Source organism: Salmo salar, chromosome ssa28 (assembly GCF_905237065.1).
Source record: "Salmo salar chromosome ssa28, Ssal_v3.1, whole genome shotgun sequence".
NCBI lineage: Eukaryota > Metazoa > Chordata > Actinopteri > Salmoniformes > Salmonidae > Salmo > Salmo salar.
Window position 1 is genome coordinate 28,354,217 of NC_059469.1, and position 27,577 is coordinate 28,381,793.

At 39.8% G+C, this 27,577-nt stretch overlaps 1 protein-coding gene across 1 annotated transcript in view; it reads left to right on the forward strand.

Moving 5' to 3' along the window:
- Window positions 1-27,577, forward strand: part of LOC106589815 (CUB and sushi domain-containing protein 1) — a 517,802-nt gene that overhangs the window by 287,720 nt on the left and 202,505 nt on the right. The window contains exons 6-10 of the mRNA XM_014180185.2: window positions 8,499-8,611; window positions 9,817-9,894; window positions 18,516-18,597; window positions 19,075-19,199; window positions 21,183-21,304. Of these exons, the coding sequence (XP_014035660.2) occupies window positions 8,499-8,611; window positions 9,817-9,894; window positions 18,516-18,597; window positions 19,075-19,199; window positions 21,183-21,304 (520 nt within the window). The remainder of the gene's footprint in view (window positions 1-8,498; window positions 8,612-9,816; window positions 9,895-18,515; window positions 18,598-19,074; window positions 19,200-21,182; window positions 21,305-27,577) is intronic.

The following is a 27,577-nucleotide window of genomic DNA, read 5'->3' on the forward strand; positions in this document are numbered from 1 at the left end:
AAGCTAAGGACCCTGGGACTAAACACTTCCCTCTGCAACTGGATCCTGGACTTCCTGCCCCCAGGTGGTAAGGGTAGGCAACAACACATCTGCCACGCTGATCCTCAACACTGCGGCTCCTCGGGGGTGTGTGCTTAGTCCCATCCTGTACTCCCTGTTCACTCACGACTCCGTGGCCAAGCACAACTCCAACACAATCATTAAGTTTGCTGACGACACAACAGTGGTATGTGTGATCACCGACAACGACGAGACAGCCTACAAGGAGGTCAGATACCTGACAGTGTGGTGCCAGGACAACAACCTCTCCCTCAATATCAGCAAGACAAAGGAGCTGATCATGGACTATAGGAAAAGGAGGTACTGATCAGGCACCCATTAACATCGACAGGGCTGAAGTGGAGTGGGTTGAGAGTTCCTTGGTGTCCACATGGTCCAAACACACCAACACAGTTGTGACGAGGGCATGACAACACCTTTTCCCCCTCAGGAGACTTAAAAGATTTGGCATGGGTCCCCAGATCCTCAAAAAGTTCTACAGCTGCACCATCAAGAGCATCCGGACCATTTGCATTACCGCCTGGTATGGAAACTGCTCGGCATCTGACCGTAAGGCGCCACAGAGGGTAGTGCGTACGGCCCAGTACATCACTGGGGCCAGGCTTCCTGACATCCATGACCTATATACCAGGCGGTGTCAGAGGAAGGCCCAAAAAATTGTCAAACACTCAAGTCACCCAAGTCACAGACTTTTCTCTCTGCTACCGCACGGCAAGCAGAACCGGAGTGCCAAGTCTAGGACCAAAAGGCTCCTTAAAACTTCTTAGGGATCAAATCCCGTTAACGGGATTGATTTGACAACATCCAGTGAAAGTGCAGGGCACCAAATTCAAACAACAGAAATCTCATAATTAAAATTCCTCAAACATACAAGTATTATACACCATTTTAAAGATAAACTTCTTGTTAATCCAACCACAGTGTCCGGTGAAAGCATACCATGCGATTATGTTAGGTCAGCGCCTTGTCACAAAAAACATACAGCCATTTTCCAGCCAAAGAGAGGAGTCACAAAAAGCAGAAATAGAGATAAAATGAATCACTAACCTTTGATGATCTTCATCAGATGGCACTCATAGGACTTCATGTTACACAATACATGTATGTTTTGTTCGATAAAGTTCATATTTATATCCAAAAATCTCAGTTTACATTGGCTCGTTATGTTCAGTAATGTTTTGCTTCCAAAACATCCGGAGATTTTGCAGAGAGCCGCATCAATTTACAGAAATACTCATCATAAACGTTGATGAAAGATACAAGTGTTATGCATAGAATTAAAGATAAACTTCTCCTTAATGCAACCGCTGTGTCAGATTTCAAAAAAGCTTTACGGTGAAAGCACAACCTGCAATACTCTGAGTACAGCGCTCAGCCACCAAAACAAGCCATGCAGATACCCGCCATGTTGCGGAGTCAGTAAAAGTCAGAAATAGCGTTATAAATATTCACTTACCTTTGATGATCTTCATCGGAATGCACTCCCAGGAATCCCAGTTCCACAATAAATGTTTGTTTTGTTCGATAAAGTTCATCTTTATGTTCAAATACCTCCTTTTTGTTTGCGCTCTTAGTTCACTATTCCAAATGCACAAGGCGCGGGCACTAAGTCCAGACGAAAAGTCAAAAAAGTTCCATTACAGTTTGTAGAAACATGTCAAACGATGTATAGAATCAATCTTTAGGATGTTTTTATCATAAATATTTAATAATATTCCAACCGGACAATTCCTTTGTCTTCACAAATGAAAGGGAACGGAGCTCGTGCCCATGGCCGCGCGCATGACTAAACAAAAGGCTTTCAGCCAGACCACTAGTTCAAACAGCTCTTATTCGCTCCCCTTTCACAATAGAAGCCTGAAACAACGTTCTAAAGACTGTTGATATCTAGTGGAAGCCTTAGGAAGTGCAATCTGACCAAATTTACACTGTATATTGGATAGGCAATCACTTGAAAAACTACAAACCTCAGATTTCCCACTTCCTGGTTGGATTTTTCTCAGGTTTTCGCCTGCCATATGAGTGCTGTTATACTCACAGACATCATTCAAACAGTTTTAGAAACTTCAGTGTGTTTTCTATCCAAATCTAATAATAATATGCATATCTTAGCTTCTGGGCCTGAGTAGCAGGCAGTTTACTCTGGGCACGCTTTTCATCTGAACGTGAAAATACTGCCCCCCAGCCCAAAGATGTTAACAGCTTCTACCCCCAAGCCATAAGACTGCTGAACAATTAATCAAATGGCCACCCGGACTATTTACATCGACCCCCCCCCTTTGTTTTTACACTACTGCTACTCGCTGTTTATTATCTATGCATAGTCACTTTACAAATTACCTTAACTAATCTGTACCCCGCACATTGACTAAACCTAACCCTGTATATAGCCTCATTGTTATGTAATTTTCTTTTGTTACTTTATATTTTATTTTATACTTTAGCCTATTTCTTGAACTGCATTGTTAGTTAAGGGCTTGTTATCTAGAATGTTCGTTACTAACTATTCATTTTTTTGCCTACATTTACTGACACCGGTCACATTCGGCGTTTGTAAATTCTGGCACACTGAGACGAGAGTGCTCTGAAATCGGTGTAGATAGCCATAGTATATTGCAAATGCAAGAGATATGCTAACTGGATAACAGTTGTTCAAGTTCAGCATAGCTAGCTAGCTAGCAAAGCGATTTACATTTTTGTTGCTAGCTAACCAAATGACACCTGCATCTCTAGCTATGTAGCCACCGAAAACCGATTTTGAGGGGAAAAAGTCAGTCACCCACCCACTCCTCCAATGACATGACATCCTCCCAGTAGCTAGCTAGCTATCTAGCTAATGTAAGGCTATGTGTTTTCAGCTTGCTACATAAATAGATACGTGGCATATTAGCCACGTTATGACTTACTTGTGATCATTGCCCTTACTAGTTTTATTGTACAGACATTCCTAGCCTTAGTTAAATGTGTCTGTTTCTTGAACTGCGTTGTTGGTTAAGGGCTTGTAAGTAAGCATTTCACAGAAAGGTCTACACCTACTATATTCGGCGCATGTGACAAATACAATTTGATTTGATTTAGATAAACCCTCTCAAATTTTTTCAGCTACTTGACCGTCAAAATTGCACTGATAAACAATGGGGAATTGTAGCCTGCTCATTCTTCTGCAACTTGCCTGCCAATGCATGCTTGTCCCAATCAAGCACCCAAGCCAACTGGCTAAAGTTGGCTAGCTTGCTACATAAATAGATCCTCTAGCCTATTAGCCACGTTTTGACTGACTTGTGATCATTACCCTTGTTACCTTGTTTGTACTGGCATTCAAATCAAATCAAACTTTATTTGTCACATGCGCCGAGTACAAGCGTAGACTTTACCATGAAATGCTTACTTACAAGCCCTTAACCAACAGTGCAGTTCAAGAAGAGTTAAGAAAATATTTACCAAGTAGACTAAAATAAAAAGTAATAATAAAAAATAACACAATAAGAATAACAATAATGAGGCTATATACAGGGGGCACCGGTACCCAGTCAGTGTGCGGGGGTTCAGGTTAGTTGAGGTAATTTGTACATGTAGGAGGGGGTGAAGTGACTATGCATAGATAATAAACAAGTAGCAGCAGTGTACAAAAGGGAGGGAGGGAGGGAGGGTCAATGTAAATTGTCTGGTGGCGATTTTATTTTATTAATTGTTCAGCAGTCTTGGGGGTAGAAGCTGTTGAGGAGCTTTTTGGTCTTAGACTTGATGCTCCGGTAATGCTTGCCGTGCGGTAGCAGAGAAACAGTCTTTAACTTGGGTGTTCTGGAGTCTCTGACAATTTTATGGGCTTTCCTCTGACAGCGGCTATTATATAGGTCCTGGATGGCAGGAAGCTTGGCCCCAGTGATGTACTTGGCCATTTGCTATACCCTCTGTAACGCCTTACGGTCAGATGCCGAGCAATTGCCATACCAGGCGGTGATGCAACCGGTCAGGATGCTCTCGATGGGGCAGCTGTAGAACCTTTAGAAGATCTGGGGAGCCATGCCAAATCTTTTCAGTCTCCTGAGGGGGATAAGGTTTTGTCGTGCCCTCTTCACAACTGTCTTGGTATGTTTGGACCATGATAGTTCATTGGTGATGTGGACACCAAGGAACTTGAAACTCTCGACCCGCTCCACTATAGCCCCGTCAATGTTAATGGGGGCCTGTTCGGCCCGCCTTTTCCTGTAGTCCACGATCAGCTCCTTTGTCTTGCTCACTTTGAGGGAGAGGTTGTTGTCCTGGCACCACACTGCCAGTTCTCTGACCTCCTTCCTATTGGCTGTCTCATTGTTGTCGGTGATCAGGCCTACCACTGTTGTGTCGTCAGCAAACTTAATGATGGTGTTGGAGTCGTGTTTTGCCACGGAGTCATGGGTGAACAGGGAATACAGGAGCGGACTAAGTACACACTCCTGAGGGGCCCCAGTGTTAAGGATCAGCGTGGCAGACGTGTTGCTGCCTACTCTTACCACCTGGAGGCGGCCCATCAGGAAGTCCAGGATCCAGTTGCAGAGGGAGGTGTTTAGTCCCAGAGTCCTTAGCTTAGTGATGAGCTTCGTGGGCACTATGGTGTTGAACACTGAGCTGTAGTCAGTGTACCGCATTCTCACATAGGTGTTCCTTTTGTCCAGGTGAGAAAGGGCAGTGTGGAGTGCGATTGAGATTGCATCATCTGTGGATCTGTTGGGGCGGTATGCGAATTGGAGTGGGTCCCGGGTGTCCGGGAGGATGCTGTTGATGTGAGCCATGACCAGCCTTTCAAAGCACTTCATGGCTACCGACGGCACAGGGACTATGGTGGTCTGCTTGAAACATGTAGGTATTACAGACTTAGTCAGGGAGAGGTTGAAAATGTCAGTGAAGACATTTGACAGTTGGTCTGCGCATGCTTTGAGTGCACATCCTGGTTATCCGTCTGGCCCAGCGGCTTTGTGAATGTTGACCTGTTTAAAGGTTTTGTTCACATCGGCTACCAAGAGCGTTATCACACAGTCATCCAGAACAGCTGGTGCTCTCGTGCATGCTTCAGTGTTGCTTGCCTCGAAAAGAGGATAAATTCCTAGCCTTAGTTAAATGTGTCTGTTTTTTTCCAAAATATTGTGTCATTGAAAATTAAACAGTGCATCACGAATGGAGGCAGCAATGTTTTTTAAATGTATTTTTAAAACCTCTTATAAAGTTGGTTTTGTAGCATAAACTGGTATTTTATATTTTTGACTGATATTATGACTTTCTGTTTGTTTCATATCTGCAAAGCAGTTAAAACACTCTCAGTTCCACTATAAATTACACAGCACATAATACAGTATGAGTATCAATTGTGTCCCTGGAGCATCATTAGTCACTTAGCAATGGATATGAAGGAGATGTGTCAAGTGCTTCCATGGCGACAAATTATGTCACATGACACCCTTTAACCAATTAAGTTCAGACTAGGATATGATCATCATAAACATACTGTATTTGACAGAAGCCACAATGACCCAACTCCCTCCATGTATGGCTCTATTTGTCAGCTGTCATGCCAATCATGTTATTGTGCAAAAAAGTTTTGAAGGTGATCGAGGTCTTATAAACTCTCAGGCAGAATAATGGATGTTGAATGCATTTGACACCTCATGTGTGACAACAGATATTTCTGATTAATGTGTATGGACAGCAAGTTTTGCACAACCATTGTAAGGTACACTCTTAGAAAAAAAAAGTGCTATCTAGAATCTAAAAGGGTTCTTCTTCTGTCCCCATAGAAGAACCCTCTGAAGAACCCTTTTTGGTTCCAGGTAGAACCCTTTTGGGTTCCATGTAGAACCTTTACAGAGGGTTCTACGTGGAACCCAAAAGGGTTCTACCTGGAACCAAAAATTATTATTCTATGGGGACAGCCAAAGAACCCTTTTGGAACCCTTTTTTCTAAGAGTGTAGTGTCCAACAGTTGAGAAATTGTTGTGCCTTGAAGTGTGATCAAAACGTTATTATATTTAATCCATGGGATTTTGTCATGTGACGATGTGTAGAATGTGCGTGGAAGGCTCTCCATTGTCATCAAATACTAGTAAAAGTCATCAGTGCAGATATGTTTGTCCTCATGACCTTTCATACATTGTGTTTCTAAAGCTGAATTAACAATATAATAACTACTGCATAAAATAAAAGCTGAATTAACAATATAATAACTACTGTATAAAATAAAAGCCCTCCTTTTCTTTTAAGTTTTGCAACCACTTCACATTGGTTTTCTGATCTCATAACTACCACTACTCAATCAAATTATAAGGTTATAAAGCCATTATAACCTTATAGCCCCATAATGTAAAATAGATTGACAAACAAGGATTTTAATGATTGTAAAATAGATAGATCATACATTTCATTCTTACAAATCCTCCCTTGCATTGTCTTGGTTTGAAGGTCCAGCCAGAGTTGGCACAGGACAGTGAGCGAATAGCAATTACTGCTGAGTGGTGTTTGGGTTTTTTCTCAATTTCTCTTTTAACAGTGTTGTTCATTGGAGTGTGAAAACTAGGCTGAGAGGAAGAGGCAGTCTGAGCAGAAATAAGGCAAAAGGTCTTCCAATACAAGGCACAAGGAAAAGGAGCAAGAATTAAAAGGAAATTGCTGCTGTACTTGAAATAACCACTGTGTTTTTAGTACTGTTTGTGAAGATTTAAGAGTTGGCTAATGAACAGGTATTGGTTTCAGTTGCTTGGAGGCTATTGAAATAAACAGAGATTGAACTGGACTTGTGTAACTAAAATGCCTGAGGTGTTGGTGGAACAATCATGTGTCCATGGTCTGAGGTACTTTACCTAAATTGCTTCACCTGCAGCGACCCACTCCATCACCAAAGCTGCTTCCCATAAAGACTTCATTATGATCGGGAAATACAGATAGCACAGCATGTCGGTAAAGATTGATTTGAAAGATAACTGTACTGTCACCTCCCAAATTATTGGTACCCTTGATAATGAGCAAAAAAGACTGTATCAAATAAATAATACAAATACCCAGCTATATTGCGTGCTCAACAAATGTGAAAATTATATTATTTTACACTAATACAATAACTCAGAAAAAAAAAAATCAAAAGTAGAACCCAGATGTATAATGCATACTCAAGGGTTCTTCATCCTCCAGGGTTCTTCATCCTCCAGGGTTCTTCATCCAGGGTTCTTTATACTCCAGGGTTCTTCATCCCCCAGGGTTCTTCATCCAGGGTTCTTTATACTCCAGGGTTCTTCATCACCCAGGGTTCTTCATCCAGGGTTCTTCATCCAGGGTTCTTCATCCAGGGTTATTCATCCCCCACGGTTCTTCATCCAGGGTTCTTTCTCCTCCAAGGTTCTTCATCCAGGGTTCTTTATACTCCAGGGTTCTTCCTCCTTCAAGGTTATTCGTCCTCAAAGGTTCTTTGTCCAGGGTTCTTTATACTCCAGGGTTCTTCATCCTCCAAGGTTCTTCATCCAGGGTTCTTTATACTCCAGGGTTCTTCCTCCTTCAAGGTTATTCGTCCTCAAAGGTTCTTTGTCCAGGGTTCTTTATACTCCAGGGTTCTTCATCCTCCAAGGTTCTTCATCCAGGGTTCTTTATACTCCAGGGTTCTTCATCCAGGGTTCTTCATCCAGGGTTCTTCATCCAGGGTTCTTCCTCCTCCAAGGTTCTTCATCCAGGGTTCTTTATACTCCAGGGTTCTTCCTCCTTCAAGGTTCTTCATCCTCCAAGGTTCTTCATCCAGGGTCTTTATACTCCAGGGTTCTTTATACTCCAAGGTTCTTCATCCAGGGTTCTATATATTCCAGGGTTCTTCATCCCCCAGGGTTCTTCATCCTCCACCATGCTTCATCCTTCAGGGTTCTTCATCTTCCAGGGTTCTTCATCCTCCAGCGTTCTTCTTCCTCCAGCGTTCTTCATCCTCCAGGGTTCTTAATCCTCCAATTTGAGCATCCATGCTTGCAAACACAAACCAGACACAGAAAGTTAATGCACATGGTTGCACGCTGTGGGATATGCACTTAGCTTGTTGTTAAACCATTTAAACCAGCAGAATGGAGCAATACAGCCATTCTGAAAATATATAAAAATGTGTGATGATAACTCAAGGCATCTGTGAAGTAAATGGGCTAGAGCAGCTAAGTTAACCCTGCAAAATATAAAACAAACTGCTTTTGAATTGAGTATGACATTGTATAACTCAGGCTGGAGTAAACCATGTGTGTGATTTTACAACACTAATGTTCTTATATTAACCATTTGATCTGGTATGTACTCTTACCATTCCTACCAGTTCATTCACTCTGTAATGACTCCTGAAGTCATGCAGTGCATATGTTCCATTGTTACTAACAGCAGCCCATGTGTTTCATTTTGATGGAGGTGTTGGGTCACTTGGTTGAAATTAGAATCTTATTTTCTTCTAGGCTGACCGGTATGAATCTACCTTCCCCCGTCATCAGCAGCAAGAACTGGCTACGGCTACATTTCACATCTGACAGCAACCATCGACGGAAAGGATTTAGTGCCCAGTACCAAGGTAAGGGGTCAGTGTCGGAGGGCTAGGAGAGATCCCTTCCCATTGCAGGCAGTCGTCAGTGCACATGGCAGTGAGTTCTTTGCCAGAGTTCAGCTAAACATGACATCTTGGCCTGGCCTGGATTCTGCCAGCACACGGTTCGCAGGTATATGCATAGGTATTTCTCTGGTTTCTTTTGACGAAGTTCAACACGGCTTGAGGCCCTCCAGGCTTAGTCACTAAGTGTAGTCTAAGATACTTCTGACTAAAAGAGAGTTGGGAAACTAAACCCAGTCTGCACATTATATTCCAATTATTAGGATTTGTGTGTATTTTCCGGTAAAATTAAAATACATATTTGAAGTCATACTGGAGAGAGGATAACTCACACTGAACCTATTTCAGCTTTCTCATGGTTTAATTAGCTTCCCTGCATGACATAATTACCAGATTAGATTCCGAGTTGTATCCAAATACAAATTGACACAAATGCAGGCTACGCATCCAGTGCACTGCCTGCTGGGTACTGAGCCCAGTGGTGTTAGGTGACTGTGTGGCCACCACTATTCACAAGCTGGCCCTGCAAAACAAATGACTCCTGTGCTGATCCATAAAGACTAAATAACACATACCCAATAAGGCTGGTTGACGTTTATTGGGATGAATCTTGTCCTGGAGGCAGAGCTGAGCGATCTCCACTAGATGGGCCAGCTGCAAAGTCAAAATTGGCTATACATCGTAAAAAATCATAAAAACAAACATTTGCTTGGATATAAGGTTAGCAGTGGGGTTAAGGTTAGGGTTAGGTTTAAAATCAGATTTTATAACTTTGTGGCTGTGCCAGCTAGTGACTACCCTGCAGAGCTGCCTACAGTGCATGAGTCATCCCAATAAATTCCAACTTGCAAGAGCACGGAAGCCTGGGCACATTGGCACCATCCTGGCCCTCTGCAATCACCTGGAGGACAGCTTGACATCTCTGCTTGTGAACTTCTACAGTAAACCCCATCTTCAAAGGATTTTGGGGAGGCAGGGAGGGACAGAGAGAGAGAGAGGGAAGCTGCTTGCATAGCAAGGAATCTCACAGAAGTGTTTGCACATTGTGTCACAGATTTTCTTTCAGCCTTTGCTCTTAGGGTGTTTTGCTAATTAATATAATAATAATATATCATATATGCTAATTACATAAATGGATTATAATGTGCGCTATTTTCTCTCTCCAACAGTGAAAAAGGCCATTGAGCTAAAGTCAAGAGGGGTGAAAATGCTTCCAAGCAAAGACACAAACCACAAAAATGCAGTTTGTAAGTACTTTCTTATGCTCACGAGGTTCCGTTTTTATCCACATTACATTTGTAATTGCACTATCATAAAATCAAGCATATCTTAAATAGTATTTTCTTTCCCCAGGCAGTCCAAACAGTCCAGAAATGTACACTTATGATAAGCATTTTAAATTACGATAAGTATTTAGGATGTGGTATTTAGTATTTTATTCGGATCCCCATTAGCTGTTGCAGAAGCTACAGAGTCAAACGAAGTAGGTTTTCTTACAAAGTTAAGTCAAACTGAGTGATATTTCATCCTACGGATCTCCACATACATTGGACAAGCCCTCTTCGTGTAAAAATTCATGCCATCTGTTTGGGTCCATTGACAGTTATATGATCAATGTAAATATGTGCATAATTCTATTGCACAATTGCTATTCATTACCCAGGGGGTATACTAACAGATTTTATCTGCCAGATTTATTATATACTAAATCCACGAAATCCACCCAGTCTGACGTATGCGTATGCATGGTGATCAGGTGGTTCCCGATGTGATGTGTGTATGGATACAGATGGAGGATCTTAATTTGAGCCAGTTTGCTACAGCATGAAAATTAACCTGCAGCAACAGGAAATGTGAATTATCATGTTATTATTATATTATTAAATAATGGACATTTTTGTAGTGGTTGCTACAGTTTCCTTAAGGGAAAATCATGTCTGAAATGTCAAAGTGGGTGATCAAATTAAGATCCTACATCTGTATGTATGTGCACATACAATCTCTTTGACATGACAAATAACCACCTTTGATCAAAACGCTGTTACAAGAAATGCAGTGAACTTTTTTCATTCACACTGGCTAGTGGCCCAAAATGCATTTCAAACCCAGCTACTACCACTACTGAGTTTCCAGGGAAGAAATTTCTCCATACTATTAAGGTCATAGTATTTTTTTGATAGATATTTTTTAAAAGTGGTAATATGTTTGATTATCAGTTAGACATGAGTAGCTATCACACATAATTCTGTGCATAATTGATCATGATGATTTTCACACATCCATATGTACACACATACCATAATCCAATTTAGAATGTTTGCTTAGCATTTAATGTTTGCACAATTTCCATAATGTGTTTTCCAAAAGATGCCCTTGATGCTATCTATAATGGTATGGGGAAAACAACCCCCTCTTTAACACCACATTAAATTGTATTAATAATTTGTTCCATGCTATGCTTCATAAAGCATGTTCTATTGCAATCAATGTTACTAAATGGCTGACTTTGCAAAAGTGAGGCACCATTTCTAATCTGGAATTTACATTTTAGGTATAATATATGGTGATATTAGATCCTGGATCCTGCTTCTACACCTGCATTGCTTGCTGTTTGGGGTTTTAGACTGGGTTTCTGTACAGCACTTTGAAATATCAGGTGATGTAAGAAGGGCTATATAAATACATTTGATTTGATTTGATTTGATGGATAAACAAATAGCAATTATAAAAACACTATTTTGTGACGCTGGGCAACATAATGCAGGGTATGAAACAAGTCCACTTGATATACTTGAATAGCATCAATAGGCTCATCAATAGGCTCAGGTATATTATTAACCAAGTTTGTAACTCTTAACTGCCATTAAAACATTCTAAATTCTGCAAAGGCAGAATTGATGTGGTCATTCATATATGAATATGCATATTATCACCATCACCAGACGCTTTAAGATGAGGGATTAAGCTCAGGTCCTGACTCACTGTGGTCATTAAAGATCCCATGGTGCTTATTTAAAGAGCAGAGGTGTAAAATCATGCACTCTGGCCAAACCCCGGATGTATAGCCAGCCTTCTCCTAATATCCTCCAAGACATCTAATTACTACAGCTACATTTCAGTTGGAATTCTTTTAATCTTCATTGAAAAAGCAGATTTTTTTTGTCAATTTTGCTGATGGCTGGAAAGACGTCTGACATTGATCACCGAGGTGGCTTCTCATTTTTCACGGGGTAAAAATTCCAACCACCTACACAGTGTGGAGCCTGTGTGGGGTATCCCCATTGGACCAAGAATGAATTGATACTGATCCAAACTGGCTGCCCACCTCTGTAAATTGTTTGCCAGCTTTTAAAAACTAGACTAGATCCAATACTTAGGATAACAACATAATATAGAAGGGTAATAAATGCTTCCACAGTTTATTGCAGAATTTCGACCAGAAGGTCTTTGCCAGGCTACGGTTGAAGTCCTGGCGAAAACCTTCTGGTCGAAATCTTGCTATTATCTGTGGGAGACTACAATAGTGTGTGGTTATTAATTACCCTTCCTTTTGATGGTCTCCAATTCCCGATCAAAAGAAGCACCTCTACCTGCACAAGTTTAGCAGATTGATTGCATGTGGGATGAAAGAGTTCTTTGTTCTATTGTGATTAACGTTGGGTAGCATAAACCTGCAGGCCTAAAGGAAGAAGTTTGTTATTCAAGCTACAGTGGTCACTATCTAAAATTGTCTTAGCTTTACCTAATACATACTAGATACTGTACAGTAGTAGATACTGTAGATACCAGGGGCGCAACTTTCACTGGGGACATGCCCCCCCACATTCTGAAATTGCATTTCCCCCCCAGTTTTATCATTGGAAATCATGTGATACAAAAAGAAGCAACAGTTTGTTTATCCGACTGGATAAACAAAAATGTTGTGATGTCCAATTGGTAGTTACAGTCTTGTCCCATCACTGCAACTCCCGTACGGACTCGGGAGAGGCGAAGGTTGAGAGCTGTGCGTCCTCTGAAACACGACCTCGCCAAGCCGCACTGCTTCTTGACACAATGCTCGCTTAACCTGGAAGTCAGGAACACCAAAGTGTCGGAGGGAACACCGTACACCTGGCGACCGTGTCAGCATGCATTGCGCCCAGCCCGCCACAGGAGTGTTTAGAGCGCGATGGGACAAGGACAACCCAGCCGGCCAAACTCTCCCCTAACTGGACAATGCTGGGCCAATTGTGCGCTGCCTCATGGATCTCCCGGTCACGGCCGGCTGCGACACACTAAAACCAAAGTTGATTCTGTAGTAGATACTATAGATACTGTAGTATGTACTGTAGACACTATAGATACTGTAGTATAGTAGCTACAGTAGTAGATACTGTAGATACTGTAGTAGACACTGTAGATTCTATAGTAGATTCTATAGTAGATACTGTAGTAGATACTGTAGAAGATACTGTAGTAGATACAGTACATACTGTAGTAGATACAGTACATACTGTAGTAGACACTGTAGATACTGTAGAAGATAATGTTGACTACTGTAGTATATACTGTAATACATACCGTAGATACTGTAGATACTGTAGTAGATACTGTAGCTCCTGTAGATACTGTAGTATATACTGTAGAAGATACTGTAGATACTGTAGTAGATACTGTAGAAGATACTGTAGATATTGTAGAAGATACTGTAGAGACTGTAGTAGATACTTTAGAATATACCGTAGATACTGTAGAAGATACTGTAGTACTGTACTAGATACTTTAGTAGATCCTGTAGAAGATACTGTAGTAAATACTGTAGAAGATACTGTAGATACTGTAGTAGATACAATATATATTGTAGTAGACACTGTACATACTTAGTAGATACTATAGTAGATACTGTAGTATATACTGTAGAAGATACTGTAGATACTGTAGAATATACTGTTGATACTGTAGTAGATACTGTAGTAGACACTATATATTGTAGTTGACATTGTATATACTGTAGTAGGTACTGTAGATACTGTAGAAGATCATGTAGACACTGTAGAAGATACTGTAGAAACTGTAAATACTGTAGTAGATACTGTAGGATATACTTTAGATACTATAGAAGATACTAGATACTGTAGAAGATACTGGTGATACTGTAGTACATACTGTATAATATACTGTATATACTGTAATAGATACTGAAGTAGATGCTGTATAAGGTAATGTATATACTGCATAAGATACTATAGAAGATACTGTATATACTGTAGTAGAAGATATAGAATATGCTGTAGTTGATACTGTAGAAGATAATGTAGGTAGTGTAGAAAATACTGTAGAAGATACTGTAGTAAATACTGTAGAAGATACTGTTGAAGATACTGTATCTACAGTAGATACTTTAGGTACTGTAGTAGATACTGTAGATACCATCGTCGATACTGTAGTACTGTAGAAGATAATGTAGAGACTGTAGAAGATACTGTAAACTGTAAATCCTGTAGTAGATACTGTAGGAGATACTTTAGATACTGTAGTAGATACTGTAGAAGATACTGTAGGTACTGTAGAAGATACTGGTGATACTGTAGTAGATACTGTAGAATATACTGTAGAATATACTGTAGATACTGTAATAGATACTGAATTAGATACTGTAGAAGAGGTGGTATATACTGCATAAGATACTATAGGAGATACTGTATATACTGTAGTAGATACTGTAGAAACTATAGAATATACTGTAGTTGATACTGTAGAAGATAATGTAGATACTGTAGAAGATTGTGTAGAAGATACTGTAGTAATACTGTAGAAGATACTGTAGTAGGTACTGTATCTACAGTAGATACTATACTGTAGGTACTGTAGTAGATTCTGTAGATACCATCGTAGATACTGTAGTAGATACAGTAGATACTGTAGTAGATACTGTAGATACTGTCGTAGATATTGTAGTAGATACTGTATTAGATACTGTAGTACGTGAACATTTCTGAGTGCTGTCTGTTGTATCATGATGACCTCACTGAATACCATCACAAGCATATTCAGTCTTTTCCAATCATTGGTGTTTACTTCAAATCCCAAACTAGGCAGCCATGGAAACAGTTAAAACAGATGAACAAATCTATAAAATATAGTCACTGTAGTTAAATTTATAATGAAATCACTCTCAGAAAATACAAGGGTTTTACAAATTGGTATCTGTGTGTGCAGCAAAGTTCAGTTTGTTATCGGTGACAGTACCCAAATATTTATCTTAAAGAAGCCAATCCGGGGATCTTGAATGATAGTAGTCCAGCAGCCATTGGCGGAGTGGGAAGTTTACCTTTCGCAGCAGAAGTGAGCTATGTGGGCTTCATCATTGATTATAACAGTAGTCTAGAGAAGTGTCGAAGTGGGGAGGCTGTGAGAGGAATGGATGCTATGTTGTAGTTCTCCTTGTTATAAATTCCCTGCTAAAAAACACACTGACCGACAAAATAGCTTTATTAACATAAGAAATAAAACTAGTATGAAAGTAAAGTCATGATCCTTTTCATTTTCAAACCAAAGTCCTAACACAGAAAAGTGGAGTAAGATTATCATTGGGCAGGACAGGAAACAGAAATGGTGGTGCAAACAGCACATCAGTAAGCTGGACAAAAGCTTTGATTGGATGGTGGAACTTTTAAAACTAATATCAGGATTCACAGGAGGTGACATTTGAAGACAACATCAAACAGAAAGACATGACAGTTGATCAAAAGGGATAGAAATGGCTGTCCATGCCGCTCATCCCATTAACACATTCTCTGACCTTGGCTTGAAATGAACATTTTAGCATTATTATTGCACTGGATTTCATGAGATACGGTTAATACATTCTCAAATGCACTTGTATGATTTTAATTTGATCACTCTTATAGTGTATTCAAGGTTTAAAAAGGCTTTAAAATGTCAGACTTTATTTGCCCTAACAAACAATGTATCAACCCCTACAAAAAATTACCATTAATTATAATCCACATTTCCTGTTGCTGCAGGATTACTTTCCTGCTGTGGCATACTGGTTCAAATAAAAATCCTACATCTATACGTATCCTCCAATATACGATTTCTCGCATGTAGCATGTTGATCTTTTATAGAAAGTAATGGTCACTTAAACCAAAGCCACACGCTACATTGAGAGTTCACTCATATAAATTGGTTAAAGTATGAAAGGATTCTGTAGTCTGTGATTACTGTGCAGTGCATCAAAAGGAATGGATGGAAAAAGGGCAACAAAAAAAGTATTCTTTTTTTCCAATGCCTTTTGCACCAGCTTTTTGTGACCAAGTTAAAATGATGTGTAAGCTGACCTAATGTGGTTCTGGGCCCGTAAACAAACTGAGGTTATGTGACAGAATGATGCAGAAATTAAGGTGAGAACACAAACACACACTGGCACAGGAATGGTGGAAGAGGATATGCTATGAAGCATGACCTTTTCACAGTTTGTTTTCGTTATATTGCCACGAGCAGTGAATCATTAAAGCTCCTGTCATCACAAGGTGGAAATACATATTTCATATCTGAATGCAACCCATACAAATGTTATGATGAAACATTTACTTGTAGAGACTGTTTTATTTCTATAGCTGTTGACCCACCTGTTCATTTATTTCTCTTTAAGAAAAGCTTATAATCAAGTTCACTATAAAAGATTATTGTTCTTTTGATAAATGCACCTATCCAACTCTTGTTCTATAAATTGTATGACCATTTTCTTACCTTGTTATGTAAATTTGCAATTGTGCATATACTAACATACACTGAGTGTACAAAACAGACCTTTCCTAATATTGAGTTTCACCCCCTTTTGCCTTCAGAAAAGCCTCAGTTCGTTGGGGCATGGACTCTACAAGGTGTCGAAAGCGTTCCACAGGGATGCTGGCCCATGTTGACTCCAATGCTTCCCACAGTTGTGTCAAGTTGGATGGATGTCCTTTGGGTGGTGGACCATTCTTGATACACACGGGAAACTGTTGAGTGTGAAAAACCCAGCAGCCTTGTAGTTCTTGACACAAACTGGTGTGCTTGGCGCCTAATACCATACCCCGTTCAAAGGCACTTAAATATTTTGTCTTGCCCATTCAACCTCTGAATGGCATACATACACTATCCATGTCTCAAATGTCTCAAGGCTTAAAAATCATTATTTAACCTGTCTCCTCCCCTTCATCTTCGCTGATTGCTGCTGCTACTCTCTGTTATTATCTATGCATAGCAACTTTAATAACTCTACCTACATATACATAATTACCTCAATTACCTCGACACCGGTTCCCCCTGCACATTAACATTGACTCTGTACCGGTACCCCCTGTATATAGCCCCGCTATTGTTATTTACTGCTGCTCTTTAATTATTTGTTATCATTATCTCTTACTTTCTTAGGGATTTTCTTAAAACTGCATTGTTGGTTAAGGGCTTGTAAGTAAGCATTTCACGGTAAGGTCTACATCTGTTGTATTCGGCGCATGTGACAAATACAATTTGATTTGATTGGCATCAATAAGGGGTCATAGCTTTCACCTAGATTTACCTGGTCAGTCTGTCATGTTCATAATGTTTTGTACACTTTTTTACACAGTGTATGTTAACATTACTTAATGTGTATTAGATTGCAGGATAGAATAGACTAAAAGTTGTATCCAGGGTATTGTCCAAGACTGTTAGATGCAATGCATTTTGCTTTGTAATGTTTTTATTAAACCTTTATTTAACCAGGAAATGTTACGGGTGTGTACGGGAGGCGAAGTCAGGTGCAGGAGAGCAGATTGTAGTAACAGGCGCACTTTTTATTCCGGTCCAAAACGAAAGCACATAAGTACATAAACGTGCCCATAACACGGAACATGAACAAAAGTCTGGCGCGTGACAAATACCCACATAACATAAAACAATTTCACACAAAGACATGGAGGGGAACAGAGGACTAAATACATGCAGTGTGATTAGGGAATGAAAACCAGGTGTGTATGGAACAAGACAAAACAAATGGAAATATGAAAAATGGAGCGGCGATGGCTAGAAAGCCGGTGACGGCTAGAAAGCCGGTGACGTCGATCGCCGAACGCCGCCCGAACAAGGAGAGGAGCCGACTTCGGCTGAAGTTGTGACAGGAAAATACCCTTGAGGTTAGAAACCTCTTTTGTGAGGGGGATTAGGTGTAATGATTTGTTTCGGTCTGTGTTATGGCCATTAGAATGTTTTCAGTGCAACAGCGCACAATGATCAATGCAATTTCTATTCTGAAACCCATTATTAGACCAAATTGTCTCCCAAAGTTTTCATTGATAATTTTACTGCCAATGATCTAAATATGCAGTAACTGTAAGTGGACTCATCTTTGTATTCATTCACGGCTTCTGAATTAATGGCAGCGATAGAGGAATCATTTCCTTTCATTGAGACTAATGGAGCGTGATCTTGTTAGAACATGAAATTAGGATTAATTGCTCTAATCCTATGATTGTGAGAGTGCTGTTTGTCACCATTGTCTCATGCTTCTGGCCCTGTGTTTCTAATATAATACCTTTCCGATTCTTGTCAGCACTTGTTATGGAGCATCAATATGGGCCTTTGTTAAAAGTATCCGAGCCTCTGTATAATCCCATAGCAAACTCTTAACCTTTTTTCTAACCATCTGTGTATATATTTTGTACTGTCAATTAATCAACTAGACATAAAAACTGTACAATCAAGCTTATCACATTACATTTGACTTACCCAGACTATACAGTGCACTTGAGGCGCATAACTTTCATGGTATTATTTTATAATATCTGTCACTAGTAATTCAATAGATTTGGTACCTCTTTTCTCACCACTCTGTATTCCACCTTTATCCTCTTTCTGTAGTGAGCCAAGGGGGCATGGCAGCAGACATTTGTCCAGATCCTGGGATTCCAGAGAATGGGAAGAGGATGGGCTCAGACTTTCAGTGGGTTCCTTTGCTTCACTCTCATCAGGTTTGGCCTCAGTGAATTGGGAACTGTGTGGAACAGCTTTAATCAAGGCGATCCCTGCTGTGTGGAATAGGCATTTTTAAACCCCCACTGCTATGCCATCACCATTAGTGACTGAAATTAGGCCCGCACAATAGGTGATAAGACCCTCTTAGAGAAGATGCCTTAATTCAACAAGGGTCATTACTGGTTTGTTAAGGAGGCAGATGTACTTATCACCATTAAAAACTAAAAACATTTGAGAAATTGAGGGAACTTGTTCACAGACCAAAAAAAGTTACATTTGGTTGTTTGGAACACACCATAGCAATCTACTGGTGGAAATAGAAAACTTTTTATCCCATGTTGTTTGTTGCAGATTTGACAGAAGGAAGACTGTCACAGGCATAGAGGAGTTAGGGGCTGATGCCGTGCTCTGTGCGGCAGGTCATTTGTTTCTCCAATTCCTACAGGGTCGGAGCCAGCATCCAGTTTTCCTGTGATGACAGCTATGTGCTTCAGGGATCAAAGAGCATCACTTGCCAGAGAGTGACAGAGACGTTGGCCGCATGGAGTGACCACAGGCCTATCTGCCGCAGTAAGTGTGAACGCAGGCAGGCTCTTTTACCATGGCAACACTTTCTGTAGGTACAGATATGTTCTCTTAATTTGATCACACTGTTGTGGCAGAGTATTTGTAAATCCAAAACTTGTAGTGTATTCAATGTTTAAAAAGGCTTCTAAAGTTTACATTTCCACTTAAACATTTCACATAATTCATATTTTCCGTTGCTGCAGGATTATTTTCCTGCTGTGAGAAACCAGTCAAATTAAGATGTACAATGTCACACCTCGTCACCAGTGGTGAGGAGGGTGTGGGGTGTTTAATGGTGAGGCACGACAGTACAGATATTATTGTATTTAGAGGATTTAACTGTTACCTACTAGCCAGGTCAAATACTTGAATGTTCTCCATTCCTCATATTACCATGGCTTTAGCTGGAATTTACAAAGGCTATTGAAGATTCAATCCCCTTGATTTAAAAGCATTTTTATTTCTTTCTTTATTGAGACATGTAGTTTTTAGGTAAACATTACATGTTTTTTTAGGTAAGCATGACATGTTTTTTTAGGTAAACATTACATGTTTTTTAGGGAAGCATGACATGTTTTTTAGGGGAAGCATGACATGTTTTTTAGGGGAAGCATGACATGTTTTTTAGGGGAAGCGTGACATGTTTTTTAGGGGAGCGTGACATGTTTTTTAGGGGAAGCATGACATGTTTTTTAGGGGAAGCATGACATGTTTTTTAGGGGAAGCATGACATGTTTTTTAGGGGAAGCATGACATGTTTTTTAGGGGAGCGTGACATGTTTTTTAGGGGAGCGTGACATGTTTTTTAGGGGAAGCATGCATGACATGTTTTTTAGGGGAGCGTGACATGTTTTTTAGGGGAAGCATGCATGACATGTTTTTTAGGGGAAGCATGCATGACATGTTTTTTATTTTGTTTCACAGGAGATATATAGCAATCCATATAGGTTAGGTTAAGTGCTACCAAACTGTAAATTACAGTTGTGGCTATACTGATGGTAACTGATGATCGGCTCACAGTTGTATTATTGGTGTGTACAGGCAGCTAATGCCCACTGGAGGTGAGATCCGCAGAGGTCTAACTTTCAAAGCCATAGAGGACACAGGCCTCCAGATGACATTAATCAAAATGAAATGAGGCAGTATGTCAGCCATCCAGAAGGAAAGAGTAACCATGTTTGACAATTTCTTAGCACCATTCCTGGGGAGTACTGATCGATCCAGACACTTTTTGTCACAGCGTCGCCCGGTAAACCCTTTAAGAATAACACTCTACTACCCCCTCGCCCCAGACCTCTCTCCACCATCACCCTCTCCATGTGGAGCTAAGTACCAGGTAGAAGCCATTAAATGTGAAGTTAAAAGGCCTCCAGAGATCCACTGCTGCTCTGTACTCTCCCGGATATGTATAATCCCAGGTGATTATTTAGAGTTAATTATAGAATGCTTTTCCGACCTGTGAATGAAGGATGTGCTCGTTTAGGAGTTTTTTCTACCAACTTCAGAACCCTCTGACTCTTCGATAATTAACAGGCACACGGCGTAGTCATCAGAGATTTCATAATTAATCATTTTCAGTCATTTTAACCAGACAATGGGTGATGTCAGACTCTGCTTCTTCACCTCTTGATGATTTCACTCACCAATCTTCAGGATAAACGTTAAGTAATGAGTAATGAAATGTTCAGTAATTAGGTGCAGTAACCCAAAGGTTGCTGGTTCGAATCCCCGAGCCAGCAATGTGGAAAAATCTTCCGTTCTGCCCCTGAGCAAGGCAGTTAATCCCCAACAACAACTGCTCCCCGGCCACCGATGACATCGATTAAGGCAGCCCCCCACACTTCTCTGATTCAGGGTGGTTTGGTTAAATGCGGAAGATACATTTAGGTTGAATGCATTCTGTGGTGCAACTGACTAGGTATTCCCTTCCAATGTAGCATTTACTTATTTTTGTCTGATAAATGTATTTGTATTTTATTTCAACAGCGAGAACGTGTGGTTCTAATTCAAGAGGACCAAAGGGCTTCATCACCTCTCCTAATTACCCTGTTCAGTATGACAACAATGCCCACTGTGTTTGGGTTATAACAGCACTGGACAATAGGAAGGTGAGTCACATTTATTTTCTTTCTTTTTGCTTTCTTTCCTTTTATGTTCTTTCTTTATATCATAGTGAGTTATCAGCATGCATAGCCGTGCTAATGAGTCTCTCTGCAAGGTGAATGGTTCAACTTCAATAATTTAACTCAGTTTGTGTTGGATTTTGCAAGTTGAGGCTATGTCACATTATTTTGGATGTAGTTGAAAGATAATCTATTTTATTGTGACAGTGAACCAACAGGACATCTAATGAAAGGGGTATCCAAGCACATAATTATGATTATGCTATGGTATTAATGCAATTCCATTATGTTCATTGGCATACAAGTGGTATTAGAATCACTAAATTAGCATAACAAATATAATGGGGAAATTAACAGAAAAAAAGCTTATTTTGTAAAGAGGGCCCACTTAAAACGGTTTAATTACTGGTTTCTACTTGTCTTTTACATCCCTCGTGCCACGTAGGGGTCAGAGCACTAAAGCTAAAACAAACAGTAATTAATATCTTCTGCTGTAAATTATGGATAGTTCAAGAAGGAGTGCCTTAAAGGAAATGGAACGCTTCAAAAGGATTATAAATGAATAATTAGTCACTTGGCTGTAAATTGCTGCATCTCTGATGCATATGAATTTCTGCATGTGACCACCAGTATTTGTTATGCTGGCGTTAACACTGTCCACCCAAAACCAAAACTCCCTATGAACATAATTAATGGAACTTCACCTTCTTGGTGCAGCCAGAGATCAGCACTCGGGTGAATTAAGTCAAGCTAGAAATTACTTTACAAAGTAGTTTGAGAATGCTGTTAAAAGTTTGACTTGTCACCCAGGTATTCAGCATGCCCAATTCAGCAAAAACCTGATAACAATGGAGGTATCTTGCACCTACTACTGTACAGTTCATTAGAGATTCACGTTGGATTCATTAAGTGAGTTCAACCTTTAAATCGTCTCCCGAAGGCCAGAGTTCTGTCAAATTTTCCTATCTGTCTGCCGTGCAAATTGATACGTTTGTTCCTTTCCTTAAACCTATTCTCAATTAGTTTAGCAAATTCTAAACTGTAGAATTATCCAAAAGTAGTCCATGTCTTGTAATTCAATTACTGTTCTGAATGATGTTTTTACCTGTAATTATTACTTGCTGCGGAAGTCAACTGTTCATTATTTCCTTCTCGTATTTGTGGCATGTCATCATTGAAACATGTGAGCCTTTATCTTGGTGGAAAACATGGGTTTTGACTTGGGTTTTAAAACATTGAAAAAGAGACTCGAAAATTGCAGAGATCCTAGAGTCTCTTGGGATAGTGAGCTGACAGTTCTTCTTTTTCACTATCTTGTTTATACTTATTGAAACACACCAGAGAGTTTTTTTTTTTTTGAAGAGTCACTGACATAGCACCTGTCAGGGAATATTGCATTTTGGAAAATGCACCTTAAATGCACATTCAGTGGACACTGAATGAATGTTTTGACTCACAATTGGACTTTTGTTATGCTCTAACCTGAGCTGGGTATTTCAGCATCACCTGGCATCTGTACCCAGTCAAAGGTTTGGACACACCTACCCATTCAAGGCTTTTTCTTAATTATTACTATTTTCTACATTGTAGAATAATAGTGAAGACATCAAAATTATGAAATAACACATATGGAATCATACAGAAGTTCATGTTCAGAGACACCACTCTATGATTACGACATGATTCCATATGTGCTATTTCATCATTTTGATGTCTTCATTATTATTCTACAATGTACATATGGAATCATGTAGTAGAATAATAGGAATATGACAATAATCAATTCAGTAATGAATTTAGTCATTGGCACATTAGTATACATGCATTCAGAAAGTATTCAGACCCCTGAACTTTTTGAACATTTTCTTAGAGCCTTATTCTATAATTGATTACATATGAGTTTTTTCCCTCATTAATCTACACACAATACCCCATAATGACAAAGCAAAACAGGTTTAAAAAAAACGTAAATATCACATTTACATAAGTATTCAGACCATTTACTCAGTACTTTGTTGAAGCACCCTTGGCAGCGATTACACTCTCGAGTCTTCTTGGGTATAAACCTACAAGCTTAGCACACCTGTATTTGGGGAGTTTTTCCCATTCTTCTCTGCAGAACCTCTCAAGCTCTGTCAGGTTGGATGGGGAGCGTCACTGTACAGCTATTTTCATGTCTCTCCAGAGATGTTCGATCGGGTTCTAGTCCGGGCTCTGGCTGGGCCTCTCAAGGACATTAAAAGACTTGTCCCGAAGCTACTCCTGCGTTGTCTTGGCTGTGTGCTTAGGGTCGTTGTCCTGTTGGAAGGTGAACTTTCGACCCGAGTCTGATTTCCTGAACAGGTTTTCATCAAGGATCTCTCTGTACTTTGCTCTGTTCATCTTTCCCTCCCAGTCTCTGCCACTGAAAAACATCCCCACAGCACGATGTAGCCACCACCATTCTTCACCGTAAGGATGGTATTGCCCAGATGATGAGCGGTGCCTGCTTTCCTCCAAAAGTGACGGTTGGCATTTAGGCCAAAGCATTCAATCTTGGTTTCAAGCACCTTTAGGTGCTTTTTGGCAAACTCCAAGCGTGCTGTCATGTGCCTTTTACTGAGGAGTGGCTTCCGTCTGTCCACTCTACCATAAAGGCCTGATTGGTGGAGTGCTGAACATATGGTTGTCCTTCTGGAAGGTTCTCCCATCTCCACAAAGGAACTCTGGAGCTCTGTCAGAGTGATCATCGGGTTCTTGGTCACCTCACTGACCTAGGCCATTCTCCCCTGATTTCTCAGTTTGGCCGGGCAGCTAGCTCTAGGAAGAGTCTTGGTGGTTCCAAACTTCTTCCATTTAAGAATGATGGAGGCCACTGTGTTCCTTTGGACTTTCAATGCTGCAGAAATGTTTTGGTAGCCTTCCACAGATTTGTGCCTCGACACAATCCTGTTTCTGAGCTCTACAGACAATTCCTTCTACCTCATGGCTTGGTTTTTGCTCTGACATGAACCGTCAACTGTGGGACCTTATATAGACAAGTGTGTGTCCTTCCAAATCATGTCCAATCAATTGAATTTACCACAGATGGACTCCAATCAAGTTGTAGAAACATCTCAAGGATGATCAATGGAAACAGGATGCACCTGAGCTCAATTTTGAGTCTCAATGGAAAGGGTCTGAATACTTATGTAAATAAGGTATTTCTGTTTTTTTTATTTTAAATACATTTGCAAACATTACTAAAAACCTGTTTTTGCTTTGTCATTATGGGAATTGTGTGTACATTAGTGAGGACCTTTTTTTAATTTAGAATAAGGCTGTAACGTAACAAAATGTGGAAAAAGTGAAGGGGTCTGAATCCTTTGTTTGTGCTTGTGTATGTAACTGGTAGACAGTATTCATAAACAAATAGTGTGATGCTTTTGACAAAACAGCATCATTGAGGGGAGACGAAACGATGGGCAAATTGAATAGGGACAGGTGTTCCAATCAGACAGTGATTATTTTGGATGAGTAACAAAACATCAACAACCTATAGAAGGTCAAATGGATGTTTTTTCAACAAATGAGGACAAAACAGAACCATTGAACCAGCCTTCCGGTTCTGTATAAAACAAAGGAATCAATAGTGCCCTAAAATATTGTATATAAGCCAGGTGAAGGAACAATCACCAAGGTGCGCTGTCAGCTTGCAATTGTGTTGATATAGACCACAAGTGCTGTTTCTCCTCTTGCTAAGTCTTCTGTAAAAACCCTTTCTGTTTTTGACAGGGTAATTTGAGAGGGTGGTATTGTAGACGTCTCATTTAAGATTGCCTCAAACTGCTTACTACAAAGTTTGACATTCCACACAGATTGCTTGTCCAAAAACTTCAGAGGTGCTTAGCAGAATCACAGTTGCGTAAAAAACAACAACATATGTTTACCTCTGTTGACAGTATGTTATCCCAGAGACATAAAGAGAATACTAGTAAAGGGTGCCAACAGTCAGCTGTTTCAGGATGTATGTACGGTTCTGGCACAGCTTGACATTTAATTGAATAAAATGAATTGGTATTTGTTGTAAGAAATTATAATCTCCCTTCATTTATTATCTCTTTATAATCAGTCAACTTTATTGTACTCTATAGCTCTAGCATACTCTATCTAGACTGATACAATTTTGTGTTTACCATTTTAAACATCTCCTTTTTGCATCTTGAACTCTGTAATTCATTACGGTTGGATTGATTACCTTACAAGCATATTGAGCATCAATACTTTCTGTTCATATTTATGCTGTCAAATAGTGTTACCCATTCCTATTGTGTGGACATTTAGGAATCTTGCTCTGTCATTCAAGATATTTCCCATTTTAGAGGTCAAGACATGTCCTTCTATGATTATTTAACCACTCCAATGAGGCTGTCGGATAGGTTCGTTTTTAAATCATTACTGGCTGCCCAAAGGGAGTCGCCATGGAGATGGATATTGCTCTCCATATTCTATTAGTGTTGTAAATGGCAGGTCAGTGTGTAATTGCTAATTTATTCCTAGCCCTGTCTGTCTATCTACTTGAACATTGGCTTGTTCCAGTCACCATGACTTCATCACATTGCTGTATGTATTTGTACAGTGTCTGTTTTTCATTGTTATTAAAGCATAGGTCGGAATTCAATTTGAGCCGATATTGGTTTTCTTTAAAGGAAAACTCCACCCAAAAACAATCTTTTGTTTTATTAGTCCATTGCTGACATAGTCCCAAAATGTTTTGTTTGTCAGCGCTCAAGTTTTCAAGAGACGTAACTTTAAAACTACAGAAATCATCCCCGTATGATGCATTTTAAAAGGAATGTTCCTTTAATGCGATTTCTCTCAGATGCCACATGCTGGAGCGGAGATGTCAAAGGTCAACGAAGATTGACACCTCATGGACATTGGATTGCCACAAAGCCAGAATTATCAGACAATTTAGAGTTATTGTGCGCTTTGAAGGGCAATGCATGAAGATTGAATTACAAACAGAGGGTTCCGCAGTCTAATTAAACCCAAGTTTATCAAATCTACAAATCTGTTATTGTATTGTTAAGTTCCATTAAAATGACTATTATTCTTGGTTAGCAGTCATTGGTCAATGAGGAAAAATGTGTGTGTGTGTGTGTGTGTGTGTTAGATCTTTACATGAGCTATTATTGTCATCAATCCCTGCAATGTTTTATATCAGAATAGTTGAGTTTACATGACAGGGTGAGTTATAAGTGGCTCTTGAAAAGCAAACTGGCTATCAGTGAACTCGTACTCAAGGGTTTAGGCTCTCACATTGATCATTCACTTTGGGCCCCTTGGCTTGGTACTACACATTTCAGTGAGGATAGCCCAACCTACACAGGTAATACATTTGCTCTTTGAGTCTCCGGAGAAAAAAATATGGATGGGAATAATGGTTATTTAATGGTGCAATTGAGAGAATTTGAGGATGTTGATAATGGGCTTGTCCTAATTAAGCTTTATTTCTTCCCTTCAAGCAATCTCTGCTCAAATCCAATTTTCTTTTAACTGCCTTTCTTCCTGTGCCGGCATCAAAAGTGGAGCCATCTTTTTTTCTCCAAGCCTTTGTTCGTGCCCAGGCATTGCAAATACTTGAACTGCTCTTTTCCAGTTCATCATTGCACTGCCACCACGAAATGATTTGCAAATGTATTTCATGGTTTCATTATTTTAGTCTCCCTGGTAGCTGTGACAGCAGTGCTTTTTTTTGCAAATACTATGCAATCCTAATTATTCTGTTTACCACAGAACACACACACAACAAGTGTTTGAAAGTATAGAGCTGCAGTAGCTGCAATGTTGATGTCTTTTGCTACTCTAATATGAATAAGCTATGTTTGTTATGGTGCATACCAGAGTACTATGATGTTTTTCTACAATACATGATAAAAGACTCAATATTATTTCATGGGATCTATGGTTAGAATTCAATCATAGCGCATTACACTATTCACATTTTATTAGGTTTTGATGCAAAACCACACCAATCCTGAAATATTTCTTTAATTACTGCAGTGGGCTAAATCAGGGTCACACAGAGTCTTTCTTGGTAGTCTTAAAGAAATCTACTTGGAAACAAAAGTATATACCTCACACACATGGGCTTGGGCTTAAAAAAAGAAGACACCTGTACCATGTCAGATATAGAGTAATATATTGAAATGTATTACATTTTGAGTTTGCATCCCAATATTACACTTTATATACAGTACATCACACATATACAGTACATCACACATATACAGTACA